Source organism: Megalopta genalis, chromosome 13 (genome assembly GCF_051020955.1).
Source record: "Megalopta genalis isolate 19385.01 chromosome 13, iyMegGena1_principal, whole genome shotgun sequence".
NCBI classification, from domain to species: Eukaryota; Metazoa; Arthropoda; class Insecta; order Hymenoptera; family Halictidae; genus Megalopta; species Megalopta genalis.
This window is the reverse complement of record NC_135025.1, coordinates 5,877,746-5,904,792: the sequence shown is the minus strand read 5'-3', so window position 1 is coordinate 5,904,792 and position 27,047 is coordinate 5,877,746. Positions and strand designations below refer to the sequence as shown.

Sequence of the window (27,047 nt, the reverse complement as noted above, 5' to 3'; positions counted from 1 at the left end):
GTCTATCAGTCTGCAATATTTTTTAAAGAACTATATAGGATGTCCCAAGTTTTGTTATGTTATTCCCGGAAACGAACTCGGCTGGCTTCAAACGACCTCGGGAACCCCTCATTTCCCTTATAGCCTAAGAATATCTACGTCTTGTCTATTATTATCGATATTTAAAAATTTGTGGACAACATATCATATTTTGCATAATAAATATTTTGCATAATTTGGGAAAATGTTTCACTAGAAATCCTAAACGCAAGACTAAAGACACCAAAAGGTTACAAACTTCTGCAAAATTATATTTTTATTATTTATTGATTTATTTGGTCGCGATAATTAATTTGTGTAGGGTGTGTAGAGCGCACTGAATTTTGTTGAGTAATACAATTAATTTATAATGTCTAACATAAACAAAGTTTATTACATTCTGCGTAGTAAATATTTTATAACATCGTGGAACTACAGGATTACATAAATCGAAATTATACCCTTGGTGTAAAATAGTGTAATTGTTCAATAAGTATTCAAATATCACATCTACTGTACAAAATTACTCTACGTATATTCTTCACCGATTGTACGAAATAGAATTCTGCAATGAAATATTACAAAACATTAGAAATAGAAAATACATTGTTACTGGAAAATTCGTGACGAATATTATTTGTCAATATTAATTATTATTTTTATGATTTGTTATCGTATGAGACATATATACTCATGAGACTCATACAGTAAAAATACTATACAAATAACTTATTAGTCCGTTCAAACGTACTTATTTTTTAGAAGGGAATACTTAAAGGATACTTACGTCTCACTGTCCAACAGAGCTGTGTGCGAGGAAAACATTTTTAAAATCGAAAGCAATAACTTTCGAACTGAAGCATGAATTCCGTAAATGTGTCGAGCATGATTGTCGTGTGTTATGCTTTTTTTTCTAGGTACAAGAATTACATTTTCGAAATATTACATTTAACGTTGCTTTATAGAAATTCACTGCATTTGTTTTTAAACTAGTCGAGAGCATGAACTCGTCACAATTCTCATATGTAATTTTCATACAAAATATTTGTAATAGAATGTACTTATGTAACAAACCTGGATAAAATATGTATAAAATACGTACTTCATGATTGTACTCTACATAATATTTCTAATAATTCTTTTCTAATTGGTATTTATATATAACATAAGTCAACAAATAATGATATGCTTACACTATGGCATCTTTACAGTATGACACTCGCATTATTAGCTGTGTGGAATTGGCGTTAGTTTTATTGAATCCTATAATTACAGGCGATAATCATCTCGAGTGTAAAGTACTTCAATTCAACTACAGCTAGAAATTCAATCACTGATTTGTTATTTGGACACCATATGTATACGATGTATACGTAATGTATACGTATGCCTTGATGCGATCCTCGTTAGCTGGAATAACAAATTTTCCAAATTTAAACACCTGTACACATGTGTTTCCCCATATTCTCCGAAGACTATAATTACTTTGTGGTTGGTCTCCTTGATGGCTCTGAGGCTGTAGGTGGCGGTGGCGGACCCCTACGTGCCAACTCTTCTAAATAGCCCATTAGTAAACGAGTTCGTTCAGCAGCTGCTGCTTCCAGTACAAGAAATCTTCGATCCTTCCTTAAAATTTCCTCAATTTCTGCCAAATGTGCATTATTCTCTTGTACTTTTTTGTACGTTTTATCAGTAATCAACTTCGTCTCCTAAAATTAAACATTTTATTAGGAGTTGCCTCGACTTTGTGTATTTTTATGGATGCTAAATCGCCATTCGATGAGTCAATGTTAACAATAAAAAATTGTTGTATAGTTTCAAATACCTGAAGAAGTTCTCTAAAATCAGCCTTCGCTGCAACAAGTTTATCCTTAATATATTCCTTGAATTCTTTCTCGCATTTCTGTAAGTATTACCGTAAAAACATTATAATTATAAATAACAGAGCGAATTTCGATGTAGCAACAAAATGTTAGTAGTTAATAAATAAGCTGCGGATCTTTATGCATGCATAGAATCTGTGAATTCATAAAATAGGAAGAAAGTCTGGAGTTAGCTAAAATTAGTTGTATATTTGTTTTGTTGTTGCTATAAAAAATATTCTAATTAACAGAATACCCTTTTACCACGTTCCCATTTTCACAAAATAAGCTATGAAAATTATAATTTGCTTAAAAGTACATAGCTTAATAACATGATTACATACCCGATCACTAGACGAAAATTTAAGATATCTAGGGTCGTCTTTTAGTAATTTTTTAATATCTCTCCACGATGCAGTAAGTTCCGTCGAAGCACCTACTTCATCAAGAAGCTCTCGGAATTTATCACGCTTTTTGCGACTGAGTTGTTCTATGTGTTCGTTAAATAGCCTTTCCTTCTCCTCTCGGTCCAAATTCTCTGCGGACTCCCATCTGTGATCTTTCCTTAATTGTCGTTTTGCTTCTCGCCATGCCAGGTCACCATTTCTCACCTATACAAACATATATATACACACGCATGTTACAATAATTAAGTCTACAGAAACTAAATCTTTAGACTAAGCGAAATTACACAAACAGGGTACATACTAAATCTGCAAGAAGAGCACTGAAATGTTGCACCGCTTCTGTGTGTCTATGGTGCTGCCTCTCTTTATCTCTGTCTCGAAGGTGGGTGGCAAGAGTCCTTTGAACTTCTCTCTCTCTTTCACGGAGACTTGCTTCTGCTCTTCTTTCACGTTCTCGTTTTAGTTTCTCACGATCCTCTTCCGAGTCAGATTGGTCTTCCACATCTTCCTTCTATACAAACAAATATTACATATAATGTATAGCAGAATTAGTTGATCAACACTTTATCAATCGATGACACGATATCGTGTCAAGTTCAATAATAACATAAACCCTTTCTGTGCTATGGAAGCATTAAGCAAAAGTTATTAATATAAACTACGCATGCGTACATACACATAGGTAATTACAATTTCAATTTACACAAAGAAATTTTATACAATTACCTATACATATCATTACCTATACACAACTTTAACATATCATTGATAAATACTTACATCATTTTCTTTCTTCATTGGTTTTTCGTCATTGTCTTCGATTTCACCGCTTTCTTTCTCTACTACCGGTTCCTTTTTGTCTTTACCATTCTCTTCCGCCGGTACTTCGCTTCTTCGTTGTTTTTTGTCCTTTGAACTATCCTTGTCTGCCCGATCCTTCGAAGACTTCTGCTTGTACTTATCAACATCCTTCCTGTCCCTATCTTTCTTTTCTGACTTGTGATGGTCTTTGTCCCTATGCCGGTGGTCTTTATCTTTCTCCTTCTCCTTTTTCCTTTCCTCTTTTAACATACGTATGTAATCCCTAAACCAATCCTCCCGTGTGCTTGCTGACTCTACCACTCTGTACCTCCAATCAGATTCCAACTTTTTCTTACAATCACTCCAATGCGAATGTCTGTCGATGTCTTTGTGTTCACGTAGCATCGCTATGAATTCCTTTTTCACCTGAAATGCATTTATCATAATAGTTTTCATTATTGAAGAACGATCAGTTCTTGCTTATACTCTAATTTGTACAATTCTGTCTCAAAATTGAAGCTGTATCTTATTCATTCTTTTTTATCTTCTTAACTGTTTCAGTTTTAATATCATGCACGCTTAATATTTTCTCAACCAATGACTTATACACGTTCAGCCACATTACAATCACTTTAACAATATATTGTTATCGTAATTATTATTAATTAGAAAGAAGTTAATGACTTGTAATGTGGATCAAACTATTTCAACTTGCAAACCTTTTTAATGGTTTTCAAACTACATTTTCGTTAGGGGTAGAAGAAATAGTCATTCATGTCATTCGTTCGTGTCAGAAGGTATCGCAACGTTAAGGGCTCTACTTGTTGGAATTTTTAATGAAATAAGCTGTCAGATTCGCTGAAAAAAATTATACTCATTATAGCTGCAAGAATAATTATTTTCAACCGAGTCATCATTAAACATTCTGCGTATCGGAATTCAGGAAGCAATGTGACGAACAATTCAAATAATGTCGTCAGAAATAATGATTAAAGGATTTGCTCGTGTTTAATGATGAAACGGAATCATAAAATTAATAGATTTATATCTGCTGCCCTTGCTGAAATAAAAACAATCGTTAGTATTATCATCACGAGATTTTGAAAATATTAAAAGCTTTCAGCCGTTCAAATTACGAAACGGGCATTACTTTTCTAAACCATGTGTTACCACAGTACCTTTTCAGTACATACAAATCTATATAGCCATCATTACCGTAAAACATACTATGATGATAGTGTGTAACATGAAAATGGTAAATAAAATTCCAAGCAAATAAAAACAAAAAATCTTATAATTAAACTTGACTTGTATATATTTAGAGGTTCTAATTAAGAAAATTGCTTCAATGAGTTATTAGAATACATCGTACAACCAAAGATCTGATACTATGGTTATACTGTGCTTATAAATGATTTTGATATATTCAACTTTATTTTCACTGTTTCATGTTTCTGGCTCCTGTACTTTAGATTACTGTGAATTAGAAACCAAGGTATTAAAAATTCCCATTACGTAATTTGCGAACGACCTATAATTTTAATATAATTAAAATAACATGTTAATGTACTTGACTAATCTTAATACATGTTCAATTTGTATCGAGAATACGATTAGAGCTGGCACATTTTGGTCTTGAATTTACCCTTACAGTTATTACTCGGATCCTGACCCTATGTATATTTTAGAAGTAATTAAAAATTTGTGCCATAACTTTAAATAACTTCTATCTCAGTACAGTTGTTTGTAAAGTCCACTTCTATTTTTCTTAAGACGAAAGCAGTCAAGGTTCTCTGAAGGATACAAACCAAATTTCATGAAAGCACACTCATTCTATTACATCTGTGTACTCATATCTGATGTTTTGCTAGACTTCTTTAGAAACAAATTGCATTGTACCACTTGCAAAGTAAAAACATTTGTAATTTTCACAACGATACAAAAAAAAAAGTAAAGAAAAAAATATTTACCATTATACGAATTCAGATGCAATCGATCAATTTTGAATTTGCGTATCAATTTTAATACAAGTATTGGCATAAGAACAATTCTAAACATACAAGGCATTCTAGTGAAAAATTCAGTATTTCGTTTACGCTTGCCCTTTCTACAAATATTAATTCTATTACTCCATCGATAAAACTATTGTCAGCAGGAAAATATAGTTACAAAATTTCTAAAATTATGTTTATTTAAAAATACAAAAAATAAAGTTAATTTGTTCTTATGTCGATACGTCTGACGTGATAAAATCTGGTAGCTTCTTTCTCAAGACAGATAACGGTTCTTTATCTCCAGGAAACAGAATAAGATCTGTAAGTACGCATGGGAATTGATGCTACCACCTGGGTGTACCACCCCTTCTAACTGAATTCTATTCAATTTCATTGAGATTGGTTTTGATCTTTGGGGAAAAGTTAATCTTTTGAAGTAACGAGGATTACGAGTAATATACAAATACCGAGTTCGTTCATTCTCATGACTCTGCTTTGGAGTAAAGAATGCGGCGCGCGAGGGTGTGCCAACTGTGCCACGCAGTGTAGGTGGGGATGGTAGATGACATCATCCATGCCACCAACCAGCTTCAGAACCAAGCCACTCCACATACGGAACCTGTCCTGCCTGCCTCCTGACTGAAGTGGAGAGTTTAGAACACATAAGTACATAAGGAACCGTCACATACTAAGATTTTATTCTCTACATCTCCCATCTTACAGCTACAAAACTTTTGTCTATCGAGAAAATCTACTGGAGTAGAGAATTATTAGAGAAACTTCTCCTGGTATGTGTTCTTCAGCCGTTAATTTTAGGAATTCATATTAGATAATCTTACAAGTGGAACAAAATAGTAACATACCTATAGAACCTGAAAGAATTATCAATTATCGCTGAAAATGTAAATTCATTAGGTATTATCCTGTCCTATTTCAGATCAGAACATTTTTTGAGTACTTCTTTGCTCGTATCTCTTATGTTAACGCACATCATGAAATCTCACTCAACAATATAGCATATAATCTCATTGTTCTTTAATGAACAATAATGAAATATAAATTTTGTCGCTTACATACAAGAGTTCGCTAAACAAAGGACTCGCTTAGCATTCATTTAACTGTTGTGAATGTATACGTAGTATATGCTATGTCTAAATTTTATTTGTTGTATCTTTAATAATATACTATATGATTTCTTTGAACCAAATGGAGGATGTATGAATGAGAACCTTAATGAAGTCTGTTAAGGGAAAGGAAAAGGTTTGATGGTATTGTATCCAAAAAGAACTTTTGTTTCATATTATTTTGATATCTTTAGAGAATTGAGGTACCCAATATTAATAGTAAGACAGTAAAGTGAAATTGACACAATAAAAAATATGGTACAACTTCGATCACATATGAAAACTAAAACGTATTCTCGAATCGTTGCGAATAAGTTTCTACAAATATCGTTCTAAAGATAATGTATGGTTTAAAAATTGTTGAACATATTAACAGAAAAGGTACCACAATTCTCAAATACTTGGTATACTTTTTATCACGCGAATAAGATAATGTAATTTTAGAATTTCGTCTTACTTATGGCATTGAATATCTAAATTATTCATAAAATTTTTTGTTTTATATATTGTAGCTTGTGAATCCTGAAAAGTAATGTTTGCATTGCCGGTAAATCACACATATCAATAAAATATAAATACCTGTTCTCGTTTTGCTGTTTTTTCCTCTTTCTCCTTTTTTCGCACTTCCAGAAGATATTCGTTGAAAAGGCTCTCACGTTCACGCATCTTTTCTACATTCTTAAATCGTTCATCACGCCCATGCTTTTGCGCAAAATCACTAAATGATGACCTACACAAAGAAGACCAATTAATTTTTCTAGTTAATTAGCAAGCGACAAATATTTTAAAATTTAAAAAAAAACTTTATGAAATCTTTACATACTTCCCATGGAGACCAGCTTCTTCTAATAATTTCTGGAATTGTTCCTTCCGTTCTTTCATTTTGTTCCTCTTTTCCCGCCTCTCTTCTTCTGCCCTCTCCTTTACGTATTTCTCGAACACTTGTTTCCTCTCCTTCGACGTCAAAAGTAGGTACCGTGGATCGAATACTATTTTATGGAGTTCTTTTTCCCATGTACTGAACGCGGACACCTATTAAACCCGCAAACAATAATATATGTACATAGTCATTCAATTACGTTAGATTCGTGAAATCTTACTTCTTTCTCTGCAAGCATATCTCTGAACGATTTAATTCGTGTTTCCAGGGGAACAATTGCTCTTTCTCTAGCAGCTCGAACCTCCGCTTCTATTGCAGCCTCTTTGCCGATATCAATAGTTTTCTTATTTTCCTTTTCTTCTTCCTCTTTTGGTGTTACAGCTGGTATAAAATCAGTAATTAATTAAAAATTTTTTTTAATATATTGTTCTAATATAATTTTCTTTTTTATAGAAGACATTCGGAATTTAAACAAAAGTTCGTTATTTCCTGACCCTGAACACTGCTTCAAAACTTTTATATATAGGGTGGTTCATGGCCTACATTAATTCAAAAATGTTTGTACATTAACCCTCGAATTACTCTGTGACTCATATTATTATTTCAATCACTTCTGTATTGTCATAACTATAGGAAACATTTTAGTGGTTACCTTTGGATAGACCACCCTATACATATTTGTATCATATGCATAAAAATTACTTTTAGCTTCTTCTTGTTTCATTTTCTTTGCTGGTGTTGGTTGATCATCGTCACTGCTTTCACTTGTATCCGACTGACGCGATGTTTTAGTTGGTACAATTGCATCTGGTGGAGTAGACACCATTTTGTCAACATCTTGCCGACCAATAAGATCGTCCGGTCTTTCCCATACCGATATGCGTGAAGAAGGATTGTAGAAAAATACACGTCCATCACCCGTCCACACAACACACCTGAAAACAGAAGGTTGAAGCTTATATTCAAATCACATGTTGTAACTTTACTGAATTAATGTTTAAAAGTATACCAAGGAGTTCCAGGCACTGGTGTGCTAGAAATTGGTCTAGACTTATCTTGAGGTTTAGCAACTTCTTTAGGCGCAGCTTCTTCTTTCTTAGGTTTGTTAGTATCAACTTCTTTTACACTATCTTTGGTTTCATGATTACTTTCTTGCTGCTTTTCTTGTTTGGTAGGTTCAGTGGCAACATTATTATTAGTTACCGTGGAGCTAGTGACGACAGTATTCGTAGAATTTACGACTGCCTCTTCCGCTTTTTGTCGTAAAGCTAGTTTTGCACCTAGTAACATATTTAATTATAATTATTGCTTCATTTTATCCTTTTTCCAGAAATTTATATTATGAATTACATACTTTCAAGATCTTTTAAAGGCTGTGGTTTTTCCCAAACAGATTCACCAGCTTTGCTATTGTAATAGTATAATCTTCCATCTGGAGCACGATGCTCTGTCCATACTATAGCAGACGCTACTAATTCCTGATCAAGTTGTGCCAGAACAGCAGGATCTTCTGCTGGTGCCTGTGGAGCTATTACGCCATGTGGCATTTGTGGCATACCTAACATACGTACACTTTTTAATGAAGTACAGAAACATTACAAAAGAATCTCTTATATAAAATATACGCAGTTTATATTACCCCAATTTGTTTGCGGTGGACCATAGCCTCCGAAAGGTTGAAAACCTGGTGGTGGCATACCGAAAGGTGCTGCTCCAAATTGTGTTGCAATTGGACCCCCAAATTGATTTGGCATCCTATGTTGCATAGGTATCATATTAGGGGGTGGTTGCATCATATTTGTATTTACTGCTGGTGTATTCATAGCTGGAGTACCAGTGACAGTTGCAGGTGCCGCACCTAAATATTAGTAAACACAAGAATTTTTAAGTTAATAATTTTCAAAATGTAATAAACTTTACTTTTTTCCCATAAAAATAGTAATAATACCATTTGTTTGAGTTGTATCAGATGGCTGTGTGTTAACATCTGGAGTCTCACCAAGTGTGGGAGGTGGACCTGTTCCAGGTGGTGCCGTACTAAGCTGATTCATAGCATCCGCATTATTCGCAGAAGGTTCACTATTTTGAGAAATTCTATTCTCACTGATTTGGCTTGGTGTAGTAGCCGTTGATGTAGGGGTATTAGAAGGGGCACTTTGTTTAGATGCTCCATGAACCAATTGTTCTAACTACAGGACAATAATTATATCTATAAATACATCAAACTGTGCAACAAGTTTACAAAAAAATTTTACATACCTGATCTTGCACCATGACCTTCACATTTGGTCCCTCTGGTTTTGTCCATGTGGTTTCTCTTGTACGAATATTGTAGTAATAAGACTTTCCATCAGGTGTTTTCGTTTCTACCCATACTTCTCCATTGAGATCTAAGCCTGGAATGTTTGCTTGTTGCTGAGCCTGTTGCTGTGGGGGCTGCTGCTGACCTGGAATCTACACCAACATTCCCTGCTTTACATTTAACTTACAAAATCAATTAGTTTTCTGTAAATCGAAATTTACGTTATTCATATTTGGTGGTCCCATTCCAGGAGGTGGTCCATATGGGCCTGGACCTGTCCCAATTGGGCCATTCATCATGTGTGGCGGTGGCTAATAGCATATAAAGTTAAATATCCCTTAATCTAATCAAGAGAACTGAAAAAAATATACGAAATAATTACCATTCCTGGAGGTCCCATTAAATTTGGAGGTCCCATCAGATTCGGTGGTCCCATTGGTCCCCAACTGGGATCAAATGGTGGGGGTCCTCTAAAGCGTGGTCCTGTTGGCCCTGGTGGACAGTTTGGCCTGGGAGGTCCCTCAAAAGGAAAACCATTATTTGCTCCACGAAACATCGGTCCTCTGGGTCCAAATCCTCTTCCTCGAAACCTTGGTGGCCCACTTCTCATGGGGAAATCAAACCCACCTCTGCTACGACCCCTTAAATTATTGTTATATATCTTGACTATATACTTTACGTACCATACGTCTGAATCATTCACCCAAGTGTAGACATCTTCTTCCTGAGTTTAACTTTACATTTAAGAAATAAAAATGTATGTAAACAATGATTTCATGATTATTAATTTTAGATAACATCATATTTTTAAAGGCCTCATTACCTTTGCCATTTATTACATCAAAACAAAGAAAAAAATTTACTCGAACAAAGAAAAAAATTTATAACACGAAAAACATAGAAAACTATTCACAGCATACCATACTGAACAGTTGTGGGTAAATCATTTCATCGTATAGGAGCGTAAGTAGAAACAACAGTCATATTTCTATAGTATTTAAATTATTAGGTGTTTATTGTAATACGAAATTCGGATCGTTTGTATTAGATATGTTAAAGAGATAGGTAGGATTACGGATGGGACGACTTAACCTTACTTCTTGCTTTTTTATTTTCGACGACGCGTAACTCAACAAATGTATGGGGTGTTAGGAAAAACTGTAACGCACCTAAAGCCTCCTCGTCCTCGAGGTACGAAATGTCTATAATCTTCTCCATCGTAACCATAATCCTCACTTTCTTCCATGCACTCATCATTGTGTTCCTGTTCATTATTGGAAACGGTTTCCGTAGCCGCAGAAACTTGTTCAGTATTCGCTTCCATTTTACGTTAATACAGAAATTAATATTTTCTTTTCTACACGCCCATCTATTTCTTTCCTCAGGCTTGCACAAAAACGCCGCAAACAAATCACTATTTTATTCGATGTAAGCCGTAAACATATTATTGCCAACATAAACATTGAATTCTCCTAGGCATTCTAACAGTGATGCAAACATATTCATCACGGAATCACGAACTACATAGATATAGTTCGGTAACTACGTGAACATTGTTATGACAGCGCTACCGTATTAATATGTTCTGACCAATGACAATAGGAGGTAAATTCAAATACATATAAAATGTAATATCATAATCGAATATTTCTTAATATACAATTCTGACTTGCTTTAACCATAGTGTATATACACATATGTAGATAGGTGTGCACACATATGTATCCCTGACCAATTTGAAAATAGAGTTCCTGAAGTCATTTGAAGTAATTTTTTCCTTAGCGAGAATGAAATCCATGGCATTGTTTACGAATTATTAACGAAAAACAGTGACCAATAAAAGGCGAGATCAGATGGCGCGAGACGTGGCGTGAGCCAATAAGCGGAACTGGGCTTTTTGCGTTTCGTTAGTTGGGCTGTCTCACGCCAGTCGAACTCGTCCCTCATTGGCCAGTTAATAACTCTTAAATAAAGATGCGGATTACATTTTTGGGACACCCTGTATAATAAGGCATAAGGGATAAAGCTCAATTGAACCGACTCTGCAGAAAATCATAGATTTATTATTTCTATAGAGAACACCGTGCCACAGACATTGCATTTTCTAGGCTTTTCTATTTAGACAGGCAGGTCTGGGCAGATTTAGGCAGCTAATGCTCACAGCTCTCGCTTAACGCTGTTGATTGCTGTCGACGTCGATTGTTAAGTGGCTCGATTAAACGAAATTCATGTGTATACATATCTATAGTCACGATATCAGACAGTTGACTGAAACAAAGACGAATCATCTATGTGACATCAGAGTAAAAAGAAACCAATCTGGTACAGTAATACCTCGAGTTTTGCAAGACACTCCGGCCACAGCGCGCTCTGTTAGCGATAATTGGAGTAAAAATTACATTGCTCCAACTGGCTAATGATTCAACGCTAAAACAGAATTCACTGCAGCTTGGATGCACAGTGATATGGTGGGAACGCTTGAAAAAGCTAAAGGAGATAGAAAAATTGTGCAAAACTTGAGGTACATTACTGTACCATATGTACACATGATATACAATCTGTAATCTTGAAAGAGTATTACTCCGATGTTCCAAACGTGTTAAAATCAAAAACAGTATAGGCATTTTTAGAAGAAAAAGAATTATATTAATCTGAAATTATGTATAAACATACATCATATCTGCAGACGCTTGCGCACGAAAAATTGATTCTAAAAAAACGTCGGAGTTTCGCTTCTTAAGCATCCTCTTTGCTAATGGCGAATGTTTTCTGATATGTAAATGTAAAGTATTGTGTACCGTATAGTTTGAATTCGAATATTCGGTTCGTTCATCCGGCTAACGATTATAACAGCCAATAGGACATCGAATGTACTGTAATCAAATCCATTAGTTTCATGTCTTGTAATATTATACGAATTTGTTTTTAAAATCTTAATGAAGTATATTTAATGCAATCTCAACTGCTGATTTTTCTTTTATTTGTTATTCCTTTTCTCGCATTCATAGGTGGTAAAACCCGGAATATTATTAATTTAGAAACAGTGAATTTTCCGTTTCGCCACAGTTCTCGAGATCAAATCTGCTGCTAAACAAAATGATTCTGCTCCCGAATCATCCTTAAGCAACAGTACTAACGTTTACAATAAACTATCAGTGAAAAATCAAGACATCAAGTAGATTACTTGAACAATTATACAATGACTGAGAGAAGTAGAACATTACGGTCCAGAAGGAATTCTGGCCTTGATGAGCAAACTAGGTATATACAATGGTTTATAACATATCAGTTATAAGTAGAAAATTTGTTTTAAAATTCCTAGAATTACTTTAGAACAGTAGTTCATAGAGCCTTACGATATACATTCTTGTATTTCTCTTAACATTTTGGAGATCAATTAAAAATCATAATTATATTTTGAGTTCTGGTGCCTGACGTCTCCTGAGTGGCCATAAGTATTTACGCACTTATATGTCAGATTACTATCGATTAGTTATGGTTGTCTTATGTGCAAATTACACTAGGTTTCGAAACTTTATAATCTAAAAGCGCTATTGGACTGTCTCATTGTATTCCAGGTTGTATACCTAGCTATCTTAGTCTAGCCACAAGTTGCAAGACATTCTCATACTTAAATTTGGATGAGACTTTAGCTGAATAGGTCAATTGTGGCTCAAAACTGCCAATCCATAAAGTATTTAGTATTTTAAATGGTCTTATTCAAATAATGTACATAGTTTTAGCAAGCAACATACAAGAGCTGGCTCTGAGTCTAAGTCTACACCAACTACAGCCAGACCTACACGTAGAACAAGAGCTAGTTCTATGGAACCTGCAGCAAACATAGATAAAAATCAAATGAAAACAAATAATAGTGAATTAGTACATACTCCTATTAATACCAGAAAACGTAGGTCTATATTACCGGCAGGAAAACATGTAATTGAAGAAAAGGAACAGATGATGAATCCTGTAGTAGCATTGGAACGTGTAATGACCAATCTTAAAGAAATAAACGAAACATGTACGTAGTTGTTTTGTATCTTATATATAGTTAAATTTACTTTATGTACTTTCTTTATCTTAACTTAAATATTTAATTTATGTATCATAATAAAACCCTGACTCACACTGAATGTATATCACATTAAATTTTAGGCTCTGAAAGTTTCACTACAGAAGATGTGAATAAATCAGTGCCTGTGTCAAAGAATGAAGTTGACACAGATCTTGAAGGTACATGTAAAGAAGAAACAAATGCTGATATAAATGGTAATTTTGATTCATTCAAATAAACTATCTTGTTTTTTACATTCATATTATACATATATTAAGTTCATAAAGAGATTTTCACTTTTCATCAATCAGATTAGATTTTAATTCAAAATAAAATCTTATATTATACAAAATTGAAAACTAGTTTCTACATGTAATATTTCAGCTTTAAGCAAATAACAAAGAATTAAAAAATTATTTTATTATGATAATAATGATAAAAGATCCAGTTTTAATTTAATTTATATTCAAAATCATTACAGCCAGAAAAGAAAACACTAATCCTGCGGAAAATTCTCCTATAAAAGCAGTTGAAGAAGTAAAAATGGATACGTCTATTAATAAACTCATAGTATCAGATAATAGTGAAAGTATAAATGATTCTATAAATACTACACAAGTGGAGTCACCGATAGAAGATGTAACAAAAACACAGGCTCAAAAAGAAGAAGTCACACCCAGAAAATTGGGAATGAAAAGTGGAAGCTATGCGAACAATTCTATAAAAGAAGATGATGAAATTCTCGGTAACAAGGAGAACCAAGAGGCAAATATTATTGACAATTCTAAAAATACAGATGTCACAGTTTCCAATGTATTATTGCAAAGTCCAAAACTTGCAGTGAGTAATTTATGTGTTGGAAAATCAGTCAAAGAAAGTAATGAAAATGCAGACAGCTCAGATAATATGCAAAATGTGATGGTAACTGACACAGACTCATTAAATGAAAGTCCACTTAATGAGAGTATAAAGAAGAAAGTTTCATCTATTGAAGTATGCGAAGATTCAAGTCTACCAATTCAAATTTTGAAATGTCCAGATAATGTTAATGAAATAAAATTATTAAGCCTGTATAGTGAAGATCAGAATACATCTGCAGATATAAATGTTGATTCAAATAGAGATGATGAAATAGGCGCTGACGAGTCTCTTAGATTGGAAGACAGTATGGAAGAACAACTACAGAATATTACTACGGAAGATAAAATAATTAATAACGATCAAAATGTTGGGCAGCCTTTAACTCCAAAAGCACACACTAATACACATGAGGGGGATCCGAAAGACGTTTGTTTAACTCCCATTGAATATGCAAGCGATAAATGTGAAGCGAACGAAGAAACTGCAACTTCAAATATATCCAAAAACGTAACAGATGCAGATATTATGAACTGTTCCAACTGGTCTGACATATCTATATCGAAGACAACTACATCTTTGTCATTAGCGACCAATGATTCTACTAAAGACGATTCTGCAGGTATCGAAATGGTTACAGAAACTCCTAGTCAAGAAAATGTAGGGAAAGAATCTTCAGATGTTGATATCAAATTAACTGATATTGAAACTACTAGTGTAGTAACAGATAAAGATAATATTACTAATGAAACTGAAAATGATAAATCTTGCAGTGATGCACAGTCTTCAGCTGAGTCTATTGACAAAGTACTTGAAAAAGATGACGAGACTCTAAACATCTGTAAACTTGATGACAGCGCGACGTCCGAAAGGAAATCTATTACTGATTCCGACACACAGAATAAAACGGAAGAAAATGAAATTCCTAAAATGTTTGAAAAGCATGACGAAAAGCCGGAAGACGAGAATCAGTCCGATGCAAATGTATCTAGAGAATTATTTAAAGATATTTCAGCCGATGAATGGAGAGATAAGATTTGTGAGACAAATTCTGTGCACTCCATGTCAACTGAACGATTAGAAAACGAAAGTGAGAATGAATGTGATGATTTTGTTTTGGTTGATAAGGAATCGTCCCAAACACCAGAAAATACAAACATCGATAAAGAGAAGATAGGATTAAATTACGATTCAGACGATACAGTTACGCTGCTGAAAACGCAAAGGGATGAATTGAAAGAAAATAGAGAAGAAAGTGTGACTGTATCAAAGGTTCAATGCGAAATGAATAAAAATAAATTAGCTGAAGTAATGAATACTAGAAAATCTATGCAACAGGAAGAAATTAACGAGATAAAAAGTGATACGAATAATCTAGAAGTTGAATCACAAGATCGAAAAGAGTCTATGCAAAATCAGATAAAAGACATACAAAATGTATCTCCCAGAAAAGCTAGTACAATCGAAGTATCTAATCAATTTACACCTGCAAATACTACTTCAATTGAAGACTCAGTAGATAGAAATTTACTAACTGAAACTGACCAAAATTTAAATATGCCATCTACAGAATCATCTTTGAATAAATGGAATAGTAAAAATAAATTAAACGATGGTTTATCACGCAAATCTAAATCAGTTGAAAAACTAGATGATGAAGTTGAGAAATTGGGTGAAGCTGATACTGTGGAAGAAAAGGAATCAATGAATAAGTCACCCATTGACTCATCATCAAGTGCAAGTGATTCAAACAAATCAGTTGAAAAACTAGATGATGAAGTTGAGAAATTCAGTGAAGCTGATTCTGTGGATGAAAAGGAATCATTGAGTAAGTCACCGATTAACTCATCATCAAGTACAAGTGATTCAAACAAATTAAATGAAAGTATAGACTCTGATATTGAAAGAGAATACAATTTTCATGGTGTGGAAGTTTCTAAGTTTTCTGATGATGATGTACCAGGGGATGAGTGTAGAGCATCAGAAACTGAATCATCAGATCCAGATGATCATGGATCAGATTTGGCAGATTTTGTAGTCAATGATGATGATGATGATGATATTGATGTTGATAATTTTGAAGATGAAGAAGACGATGATAATGATAACTCTGTAGAGGAAATTGAGCCAAGTGAAGTTGATGAAGAATTATCCAATACCCAAGATGATGATATTAAAAATTCCAATGAAAATACGATAGATGAACAATGCCCGGAAATGCAGGTACAAGAAGAAAGCGAGGAGGAAGAAATTGAAAAAGAAAAACAGAAGAGAACAGATACAAATACTTTTAGAAAAGATAAACATAAACCTACAAAGTCTAAGAAATTGGATTTGTCCAAAATTACCAGTAATGATACAAAAATCACAAACTCTGAAATCGAATCAAGTAAGAAGAAGAAGAAGAGAAAAAACATGATAGAAAGTAGTGATGATGAAGTTTATGAAGGTAATGAGGAGAATAATGAATGTATCAGGAAATTACGTAGTAGAAATGTTGTTAATGCAAATGAAACTGACAAGACTGTAGTGAATAAGCAATGTGGAAAAGTGCAGACGCAAGAAATCAAAGGAAAAGTAACTAAAAAGGAACAAGAAAAGGTAGGTGCAGATAAGAAGGATCGAGTAAGCGGTATCAAATCTACAGACACTACTGAGAAGGGAAGCAGTAAATTTGGTGAAACAAGGCAATTAGATTTATCTGAAAGTGGTAAGACTGTTAAGAGGAAATCTGAAATTGAAATAGTTAGTAAAAAAATAAAAAAGAACAAAACAAAGAATGATGATGAACGAATACAGAAAGAGAACGCTATACAGATTTATAAAAATGAAGGTGCAAAATGTAGCACGGTAGAACTATCGAGGAAAGGTATAAAACGATTTTCAGACAATGTTATTGGGAATCTTTCAGATGTTCCTATAAAGAAACGTAAGCCTAACGAGCAAAATTTGCCGTCGCGTTCAAATCCTTATTCAGTGCTTATAATAAGTAAACTAAATGTTAAGCCTGACCTCATTCTATTAAGTTCCTATGGAAGTACAAGTAATTTTTATGTTGAGAATCTTCGAAGGTTGAAAAAGACTAAAACGGCTAAGGAAGTACATTTATTCAGGCAGAGAATTCTTAACAAAAAAGCACGTATGGTCAACAAAACATTTTTTTTAGATAAACAACGAGTTTACAAAAAACCTTAGTTGAATAACAAATTCTATTAATTTCTTTATTTATATTGCATTCTATTGCTACTTGGTAGATGAGCTACAGTAGCTTGAAAATTTCTTCTGATTTTAAATTTTTTAAATTTTTGAGAGGACCTAATGGTGTACAAACACTCTTTCATAAACTTTTTCATATCTCTTTTTCAGAATTATAGAATTTCTATGTTTTCAATTTTTGTGTTCTTATTAAAGGTGTTTGAAATCCGAAAAGTCGTATAACAGTAACAGTTGAAACTGTGTGATAACTGAAGTTCCCTTGTAAGATTTCGTTAGAACAATTATTATGGTTTTTATACTTTAGTATGACTGTTAATATAACTATTGTAGTGTAGCGAAAGTAACATTTAAATGAGCATGTGAAATAAACGTTTGTCAAGTACGGTCTTAACAAATTTGATAGAAGTGATCTTCTTATTGTACTAGGAAGAAGTTTTAAAGAAATATTTGTGCCAACTTTAATTGAAAGAATTGTCGCGACGTTGTACTGCAATTAAATAAAGCGCGTAGAAGCGTTATTAAATCTGCGATGAGCCGTTGTACACTTTGCTTTCTAAGTTGTTGTACAGTTTTTTATGTCATATATTATTGCTGTGTATTAAATGCCAAAGTGCTATGGATCGTTCAGTTTTTGTACTATGTAATAGTTTTGGAGTTACGCTTCACAATGCATTCGAGAAGAAATAAATATCATTCCGCTGCTGCCGGTTTATTTCTCAATAATAATAGTGAAGCACTGAATATTATACTATGATGCACATTCGTATGGAGAACATTTTTGTAAACATAGATCATTAATGATAATTATAAATTTTAACATTGTTAGATTTTATGCTGCAGTAGAAATGAAGTGTTTTTCTGTTTTAAAATGAGATAGAAAATAAACTAATTAAAATTAATGTAAATAAAGTATTTTTTTGTTACATAATTTGCGTTTTGCGAATTTATAACGCAGATTATACATATTGCTTAAAAGTTTATTGAGTTTAAGTGTTTCATGTTATTGAACCTTTTCGTTATGTGGTATTATGTACATAGTTCGACGTAATAACTAATAAATTACTCTCACTTAGCATACAGTAATTGTTTAACTTAATAATTTGTTAGAAACATTGCGCATAATTTTTTTAGGAACTATTTATTTAAAAAAAAACATTTGTTTTGTTTGAAGAAAAATTTCTTTAGTGGAAGAATCATCACAATTGCATTGCGAGGAATTAATGCGAAAGTAATGTGTTATTTGCATTCATTATCATATTAGAAATAGATATATTTCCTAATGTTCACTTTTTAGGCGTCTATGCATCAACTGCGGGTCACTAATTGTTGCAGCTTTAAAAATTAATTTTGAAAGATGTGCAAAAGTATAAGAAAGAGTCGTTTAAATTATCTAACGTATGAAAATACTCCCGCGTTAAGCAAAGGCGCGTATACAATTGATCCGCAGATTTAGTATTAATTACTGGATACTAATCTCTTCTAATGTTCGAGAATGCATTGCTAATTCTATGATGGAATTATATACTAAGATGCTTTTGCAAACACGAAACAATAAGATTAGTCGCCTATCTTGCCTTCACTAAATATTTTCAAATGATGGATAAACTGTTTTGTTCTATGGTGGAAATAAAGTCAATGCTGTATGCAAAAGATAGTTCAAGACTAAGCAATTAAAAGTAATATGAATAAGTTATTTTTTATAATACAATTTACGTTTTTTTACAGGACAATGACCTTTATTAATAACATTTACACATTTTTATGAAGAAAATGTTAAAATAATATGACATATTTCCTATTCCTACGTGTATTGTTCTACAATTTATACTGTGTTATTAAAATCGTAGTTCTTTAATGATTTTCTGTATCAATAGAATACAATATTCGTTCGATGTATCATTTTCTTCCATGAATGCGATGACTGTGTATTTTCAACTGTGAGTTTATATTCCATGCATGTATATGTATTTAAACGATCATAATTCCAATTAATGTTGCTTTATCATTTAACCGATCATAAACACTATATTGCTGTCTTGATCATCGTATTGAATATTATAGGAAAAAAAAAATATATATATATATATATATATACATTTAAAATTATATGACATTATATTAAATTGTTGCTATCAGAAATGCATTTTTTGTGTTAATTTAACAAAAGTATTTGTTCTGAAACCTTATTTTACAATCTGGAGTGAAAATACGACGAAGGAAGAGAAAAACGTAATCTTTAATACAAAATATACATATATGTATATGTACAACGTATGGAATTATTTTTTTCATCACGGAACATGTTCAATAACATATTTAGAAACAAATAATATTGTTCGAGATATATTTAGATTTCTAACTTTAAATAAATATTTTTAATAGACCTTTTTTAGTTAAATACGAATTTAGAACATATACTATACCTGGGGGCAGCATATAGCTAATTTTTAGAAAGAAATAGATTCTAGCGCCAATTTTTGCCCCCCCCCCCCCGATATGTATTTTTCAATCGCAAAGAGATCTCTCTCTCGAAATTTTATTATACTGCTTATACAAATGAGTTTTCCTTCAATTTTTTGTGACTAAATACCCCATTTGAAAAAATATCTAAATGCAAAAATTACATTTAATATAATGTATATAAGTACTGGTTACTAGGATAAAAATCCAAGCTTTCAATAACTCTATTATATCTACAACCATCTTGTCTATTAATTATTCTGATAACAGATGGCAGATAAGTAGATACTAGAACAAGAAAATTTTGACGATAGTCGATAAAGAACAATACCTACGTGTCAAATGTTTTCATAGAATGTATTCATTTTATACATAAGTTTTATTAAAGTTGATTTGTGTAATTTGAATATTCATGTCGTTCAAAATGAGATGATCTTTGCAACATATTTCAAAGTGATCTGAGAGAAAGATCCTTTTCGCAATAATTGTCAAAACATATTCTCATTCGTACAAATTTTGTGTTAAAAAAATTGTTGAAAGTTAATAATTGGAAGACTAGGAAAATATCTGTCTTTGACTAAATAATTATTAGTAAATTATTTTTACGTTACTTTTCATTTCCCGCGCATTTTGTAAACGTAACAAGTAAATACATACATATATGCATCATAGATGCAAAATTATGAATAACATTCCTCTTTAATTTACATTCGACTGTAATAAATAATGTTACTTCCCACGTTCCAGCTTAGGATTACTTGTGTACGAAAATTTAAAGCACATTATAATTTATGAAACGAATGAACATACGATTACGGAAAGTTACTAGGCAAGTACACTTCCCATGACGAATATCCGGACACCAGATATGTACGTATCTATGTACATACTATACATGCTCAACCTGCGTACAGTTGAAACAACTTGAATTTCGATCATTTGGACGTTGGCACATGTGCGTATCCAAAACATTCTACAGGCCCTAAGTTTCGTATTTATTTATTATCATTTAACGAGAAATATAAGAACAACATGTCACGCTGTGTAAAAAATGCAGATGGTGAAATTGAAGTGAAGACAGGTTTGTACTTTCTTATTTTTTACTTGTATATGCGCACGCGGTTTTTCTGGTTAACGACTACATGTAACAGTCAATTCGACATTGAATACACCACAATGTAGGAAAATCAGTTTTCATAACGTGGAATACAATACGAATTCACCTTTTAAATGTTTAAAACATTTATTTTATAAAATTTCAACTGTCTTTTCCGTACTTTATTATTCCATTCATTGTATTTATAGGTCGCAGAACTCGAAGTATCATTAATTCAGAAACAGTCGATTCTCCGTTACGTCGTAGTTCTCGTGTCAAGCATGCTGGAAAACAAAATGAATCTTCTCCTGAATCACCTCCAAGTGACAATAGTAACATTAATAGTACACCATCAGTGAGAAACACAAGACGTCGAATAGATGCTTTGAATAATTCTGCACTGTCAGAGAGGAGTAGAACATTACGCTCCAGAAGGAATTCTGGCCTTGATGAGCAAACTAGGTAATATACGATGGTTTGTAACATGTCAGTTACAAGTCTCTAACTGAATAGGTCAATTGTGGCTCAAAACTGCCAATCCATTAAGTATTTAGTATTTTAAATGATCATATTCAAATAATGTTCATAGTTTTAGCAAGCAACATACAAGGGCTGGCTCTGAATCTAAATCTCCACCAACTGCAGCCAGACCTACACGTAGAACAAGAGCTAGTTCTATGGAGCCTGCAGCAAACATAGAAAATAATGATATGAAAACAAATAATAGTGAATTAGTACACACTCCTATTAACACCAGAAAACGTAGGTCTATATTACCAGCAGGAAAACCCGTAATTGAAGAAAACGAAGAGATAATGAATCCTGTAGTAGCATTGGACCGTGTACTGCCCAACCTTCAAGAAATAAACGAAACATGTACGTAGTTGTTTTGTATCTTATATATAGTTAAATTTATTTTAAGTATTTTCTTTATCTTAACTAAAATATTTAATTTATGTATCATAATAAAACCCTGACTCACACTGAATATATATCACACTCAATGTTAGGCTCTGAAAGTTTCACTACAGAAGATGTGAATAAATCAGTGCCTGTGTCAAAGAATGAAGTTGACACAGTTCTTGAAGATACATGTAAAGAAGAAACAGATGCTGATATAAACGGTAATTCTGATTCATTCAAATAAACTATCTTGTTTTTTACATTCATATTATACATATATTAAGTTCATAAAGAGATTTTCACTTTTCATCAATCAGATTAGATTTTAATTTAAAATAAAATCTTATATTATACAAAATTGAAAACTAGTTTCTACATGTAATATTTCAGCTTTAAGCAAATAACAAAGAATTAAAAAATTATTTTATTATGATAATAATGATAAAAGATCCAGTTTTAATTTAATTTATTTTCAAAATCATTACAGCCAGAAAAGAAAACACTAATCCTGCGGAAAATTCTCCTATAAAAGCAGTTGAAGAAGTAAAAATGGATACGTCTATTAATAAACTCATAGTATCAGATAATAGTGAAAGTATAAATGATTCTATAAATACTACACAAGTGGAGTCACCGATAGAAGATGTAACAAAAACACAGGCTCAAAAAGAAGAAGTCACACCCAGAAAATTGGGAATGAAAAATGGAAGCTATGCAAACAATTCTATAAAAGAAGATGATGAAATTCTCGGTAACAAGGAGAACCAAGAGGCAAATATTATTGACAATTCTAAAAATACAGATGTAACAGTTTCCAATGTATTATTGCAAAGTCCAAAACTTGCAGTGAGTAATTTATGTGTTGGAAAATCAGTCAAAGAAAGTAATGAAAATGCAGACAGCTCAGATAATATGCAAAATGTGATGGTAACTGACACAGACTCATTAAATGAAAGTCCACTTAGTGAGAGTATGGATGAGAAAGTTTCATGTATTGAAGTATGCGAAGATTCAAGTCTAGATGACAACATACAAATCTTGAAATGTCCAGAAGATGTTAATGACATGAAATTAAGTCAGTATAGTGACATTGAGGATCAGAATACATCATCTGCAGATACAAATGTTGATAAAAATAGAGATGTAGAAATAGGCGCCGACAAATCTTTTAGATTGGAAACCAGTATGGAAGAACTACAGCATATTACTTCAGAAGATGGAACAATTAATAACGATAAAAATGTTGGGCCGCCTTTAACTCCAAAAGCACACACTAATACACATGAGGGGGATCCGAAAGACGTTTGTTTAACTCCCATTGAATATGCAAGTGATAAATGTGAAGCGAATGAAGAAACTGCAACTTCAAATATATCCAAAAACGTAACAGATGCAGATATTATGAACTGTTCCAACTGGTCTGACATATCTATATCGAAGACAACTACAGCTTTGTCATTAGCGACCAATGATTCTACTAAAGACGATTCTGCAGGTATCGAAATGGTTACAGAAACTCCTAGTCAAGAAAATGTAGGGAAAGAATCTTCAGATGTTGATATCAAATTAACTGATATTGAAACTACTAGTGTAGTAACAGATAAAGATAATATTACTAATGAAACTGAAAATGATAAATCTTGCAGTGATGCACAGTCTTCAGCTGAGTCTATTGACAAAGTACTTGAAAAAGATGACGAGACACTAACCACCTGTACAATGGATGGCAGCATGACGTTCGATAGTGAGTGTTTGTGTGTGTTCTGTTCCAACACACAGAATAAAACGGAAGAAAATGAAATTCCTAAAATGTTTGAAAAGCATGACGAAAAACCGGAAGACGAGAATCAGTCCGATGCAAATGTATCTAGAGAATTATTTAAAGATATTTCAGCCGATGAATGGAGAGATAAGATTTGTGAGACAAATTCTGTGCACTCCATGTCAACTGAACGATTAGAAAACGAAAGTGAGAATGAATGTGATGACTTTGTTTTGGTTGATAAGGAATCGCCCCAAACACCAGAAAATAGAAACATCGATAAAAAGAAGAGAGCATTAAATTACGATTCAGAGGATACAGTTCTACTGAAAACGCAAAAGGATGAATTGAAAGAAAAAAGAGAAGAAAGTGTGACTGTATCAAAGGTTCAATGCGAAATGAATAAAAATAAATTAGCTGAAGTAATAAATACTAGAAAATCTATGCAACAGGAAGAAATTAACGAGATAAAAAGTGATACGAATAATCTAGAAGTTGAATCACAAGATCGAAAAGAGCCTATGCAAAATCAGATAAAAGACATACAAAATGTATCTCCCAGAAAAGCTAGTGCAATCGAAGTATCTAATCAATTTACACCTGCAAATACTACTTCAATTGAAGACTCAGTAGATAGAAATTTACTAACTGAAACTGACCAAAATTTAAATATGCCATCTACAGAAACATCTTTGAATAAATGGGACAGTAAAAATAAATTAAACGATGGTTTATCACGCAAATCTAAATCAGTTGAAAAACTAGATGATGAAGTTGAGAAATTCGGTGAAGCTGATACTGTGGAAGAAAAGGAATCAATGAATAAGTCACCCATTGACTCATCATCAAGTGCAAGTGATTCAAACAAATCAGTTGAAAAACTAGATGATGAAGTTGAGAAATTCAGTGAAGCTGATACTGTGGAAGAAAAGGAATCATTGATTAAGTCACCCATTGACTCATCATCAAGTGCAAGTGATTCAAACAAATTAAATGAAAGTATAGACTCTGATATTGAAAAAGAATACAATTTGCATGGTGTGGATGTTTCTAAGTTTTCTTATGATGATGTACCAGGGGATGAATGTAGGGCATCAGAAACTGAATCATCAGATCCAGATGATCATGGATCAGATTTGGCAGATTTTGTAGTCAATGATGATGATGATGATATTGATGTTGATAATTTTGAAGATGAAGAAGACGATGATAATGATAACTCTGAAGTGGAAATTGAGCTGAGTGAAATTGATGAGGTATTATGCAGTACGCAAGATGATGATATTAAAAAATCCAATGAAAATACGATAGATAAACAATGCCCAAAAATGCAGGTACAAGAAGAAAGCGAAAAGGAAGAAATTGAAAAAAAAAAACAGAAGAGAACAGATACAAATACTTTTAGAAAAGATAAACATAAACCTACAAAGTCTAAGAAATTGGATTTGTCCAAAATTACCAGTAATGATAGAGAAATTACGAACTCTGAAATCGAATCAAGTAAGAAGAAGAAGAAGAGAAAAATCAAGATAGAAAGTAGTGATGATGAAGTTCATGAAGGTAATGAGGAGAATAATGAACGTAACAGGAAATTACGTAGTAGAAATCTTGTTAATGCAAATGAAGCTGACAAAACTGTAGTAAATAAGCAATGTGGAAAAATGAAGGTGCGAGAAATCAAAGGAAAAGTAACTAAAAAGGAACAAGAGAAGGTAGGTGCAGATAAGAAAGATCGAGTAAGCGGAATCAAATCTACAGACACTACTGAGAAGAGAAGCAGTAAATTTAGTGAAACAAGGCAATTAGATTTATCTGAAAGTGGTAAGAATGTTAAGAGGAAATCTGAAATTGAAATAGTTAGCAAAAAGATAAAAAAGAACAAAACCAAGAATAATGATGAACGAATACAGAAAGAGAACGCTATACAGACTTATAAAAATGAAAGTGCAAAATGTAGCACGGTAGAACTATCGAGGAAAGGTGTAAAACGACTTTCAGACGATGTTATTGGGAATCTTTCAGATGTTCCCATGAAAGTATTCCAAAAAGCTGATTTGCAAAAGCTGCCGTCACGTTTAATGCCTCACTCCTTACTTAAAAAAAATAAAATAAATGTGAAGCAGGGCTTCATTCCATTAAGTTCCTATGGAAGTACAAGTAACTTTTACGTTTCAAATATTCAGAAAATGAAGAAGGCGAAAATCACTTCGGAAGTGCTGTCATTCAGGCAGAACATGCTTAACAGAAATCCACGACAACCTATTTCACACTACACAATGTTTTTGGAGAAGCAAAAGGCTTCAAATAAACATTAGCTCAGTAATAAGACATATTAAATATCTGATTTATAATATGTACTATTGTTAATCGATAGGTGAACTTCAGTAGACTGATAATTTCTTCATTTTTATATATTATAAAGATTTTTTAGAGGTCCTAATTGTATGGAAACACTCTTTAATACAATTTTTCATATCTCTTAGTATGTTCTAAAAATCATGGGATTTTTATGGTACCGATTTTTGTGTTCTTATTAAAGGTATTTAAAATTCGAAAAATCACATGATAGTAATGGTTGGAATTGTAGGCTTACTGAAGGTCCCTTAGATATCATTAAAACAATTGTTCTGGTCTTTTATTTTACAATGACTGTGCATAACCAATAATAACTATTGTAGTGTATCAAAAGAAACTTTTAAATGAGAATGTGAAACAAGTAAAAATTGATAGGAATGATTTTTGTATTGTATTAGAAAGAAGTTTTCAAGAAATGTTTGTGCCAACTTTATTGAAAGAATGATCAAGCTGTTGTATTGCAATGAAGTAAGGCGAATAGAAACGTTATTAAATATGTGATGAACGGTTGATCACTTTGTTTCTTAAGTTGCTGTAAAGTTCTTTTCTACCATATATTATTACCGTGTATTAAATACCATAGTGTTACCGAATCATCCAATTTTTGTACTATAAGATTGTAAAAAAGATACGATGATCGTCTGTTTATGGTGTCTATCCCGCATGAAACGCGTTACATTTTGTATATTTGTAATGATATTTATAAATTTTAATTTTGCTGGATTTTCATGAATGATGTACGATTATCTTATATTGCAGGGGAAAGAATTGTTCTTTTATTATAACATTTGATTAAGAATAAATGTAAATAAAGTATCTTGTGTAATGTAATAACGCTAAAGTATCTTGTGTTATTTCTATAACGCAGATCATATGCATATTGCTTAAAAATGTATTCAGTTTAAATTAAAATAAAAAAGACATTCAACATCATTATATAATATATATATAT

The 27,047-nt window shown here is 32.6% G+C and overlaps 2 protein-coding genes and 1 long non-coding RNA gene across 8 annotated transcripts; 1 reads left to right on the top strand and 2 right to left on the bottom strand.

Annotated features, from left to right (window-relative positions):
* Positions 1–382: 382 nt before the first annotated feature.
* LOC117224106 (transcription elongation regulator 1) lies at positions 383–10,827 on the bottom strand. 6 transcript variants are annotated; one of them, XR_013034640.1, is made up of 20 exons: positions 10,558–10,826; positions 9,771–10,029; positions 9,610–9,699; positions 9,346–9,540; positions 9,035–9,275; positions 8,726–8,944; positions 8,441–8,644; positions 8,096–8,366; positions 7,789–8,021; positions 7,307–7,467; positions 7,030–7,238; positions 6,786–6,936; positions 3,068–3,514; positions 2,589–2,798; positions 2,225–2,491; positions 1,844–1,921; positions 1,504–1,727; positions 1,212–1,428; positions 806–1,092; positions 383–583 (listed from the first exon to the last, which is right to left on the bottom strand). XR_013034640.1 is itself a non-coding variant. In XM_076525846.1 (18 exons), the coding sequence occupies exons 1-18, from the start codon at positions 10,710–10,712 to the stop codon at positions 1,425–1,427; spliced, it is 3,618 nt and encodes a 1,205-aa protein (XP_076381961.1). In that variant the 5' UTR covers positions 10,713–10,826; the 3' UTR covers positions 383–1,424. The 6 variants fall into 6 exon arrangements, 1 of the variants encoding a protein (XP_076381961.1); XR_013034641.1 differs by having other exon boundaries at positions 806–931; XR_013034639.1 differs by having other exon boundaries at positions 806–1,428.
* Positions 10,828–11,429: 602 nt separating this feature from the next.
* On the bottom strand, positions 11,430–11,854 carry LOC117224121 (uncharacterized). The gene is made up of 2 exons (XR_004491132.2): positions 11,723–11,854; positions 11,430–11,656 (listed from the first exon to the last, which is right to left on the bottom strand). It is a non-coding gene; the product is annotated as an uncharacterized LOC117224121 (long non-coding RNA).
* A 288-nt stretch (positions 11,855–12,142) lies between these two features.
* Positions 12,143–27,028, top strand: LOC117224270 (uncharacterized). The gene is made up of 10 exons (XM_076525956.1): positions 12,143–12,649; positions 13,126–13,412; positions 13,547–13,660; positions 13,927–17,497; positions 17,850–17,859; positions 20,898–21,060; positions 21,285–21,537; positions 21,665–21,951; positions 22,086–22,199; positions 22,466–27,028. Exons 1-10 carry the CDS (start codon positions 12,588–12,590, stop codon positions 26,053–26,055), a joined length of 8,451 nt encoding a protein of 2,816 aa, XP_076382071.1. The 5' UTR covers positions 12,143–12,587; the 3' UTR covers positions 26,056–27,028.
* Positions 27,029–27,047: the final 19 nt, after the last annotated feature.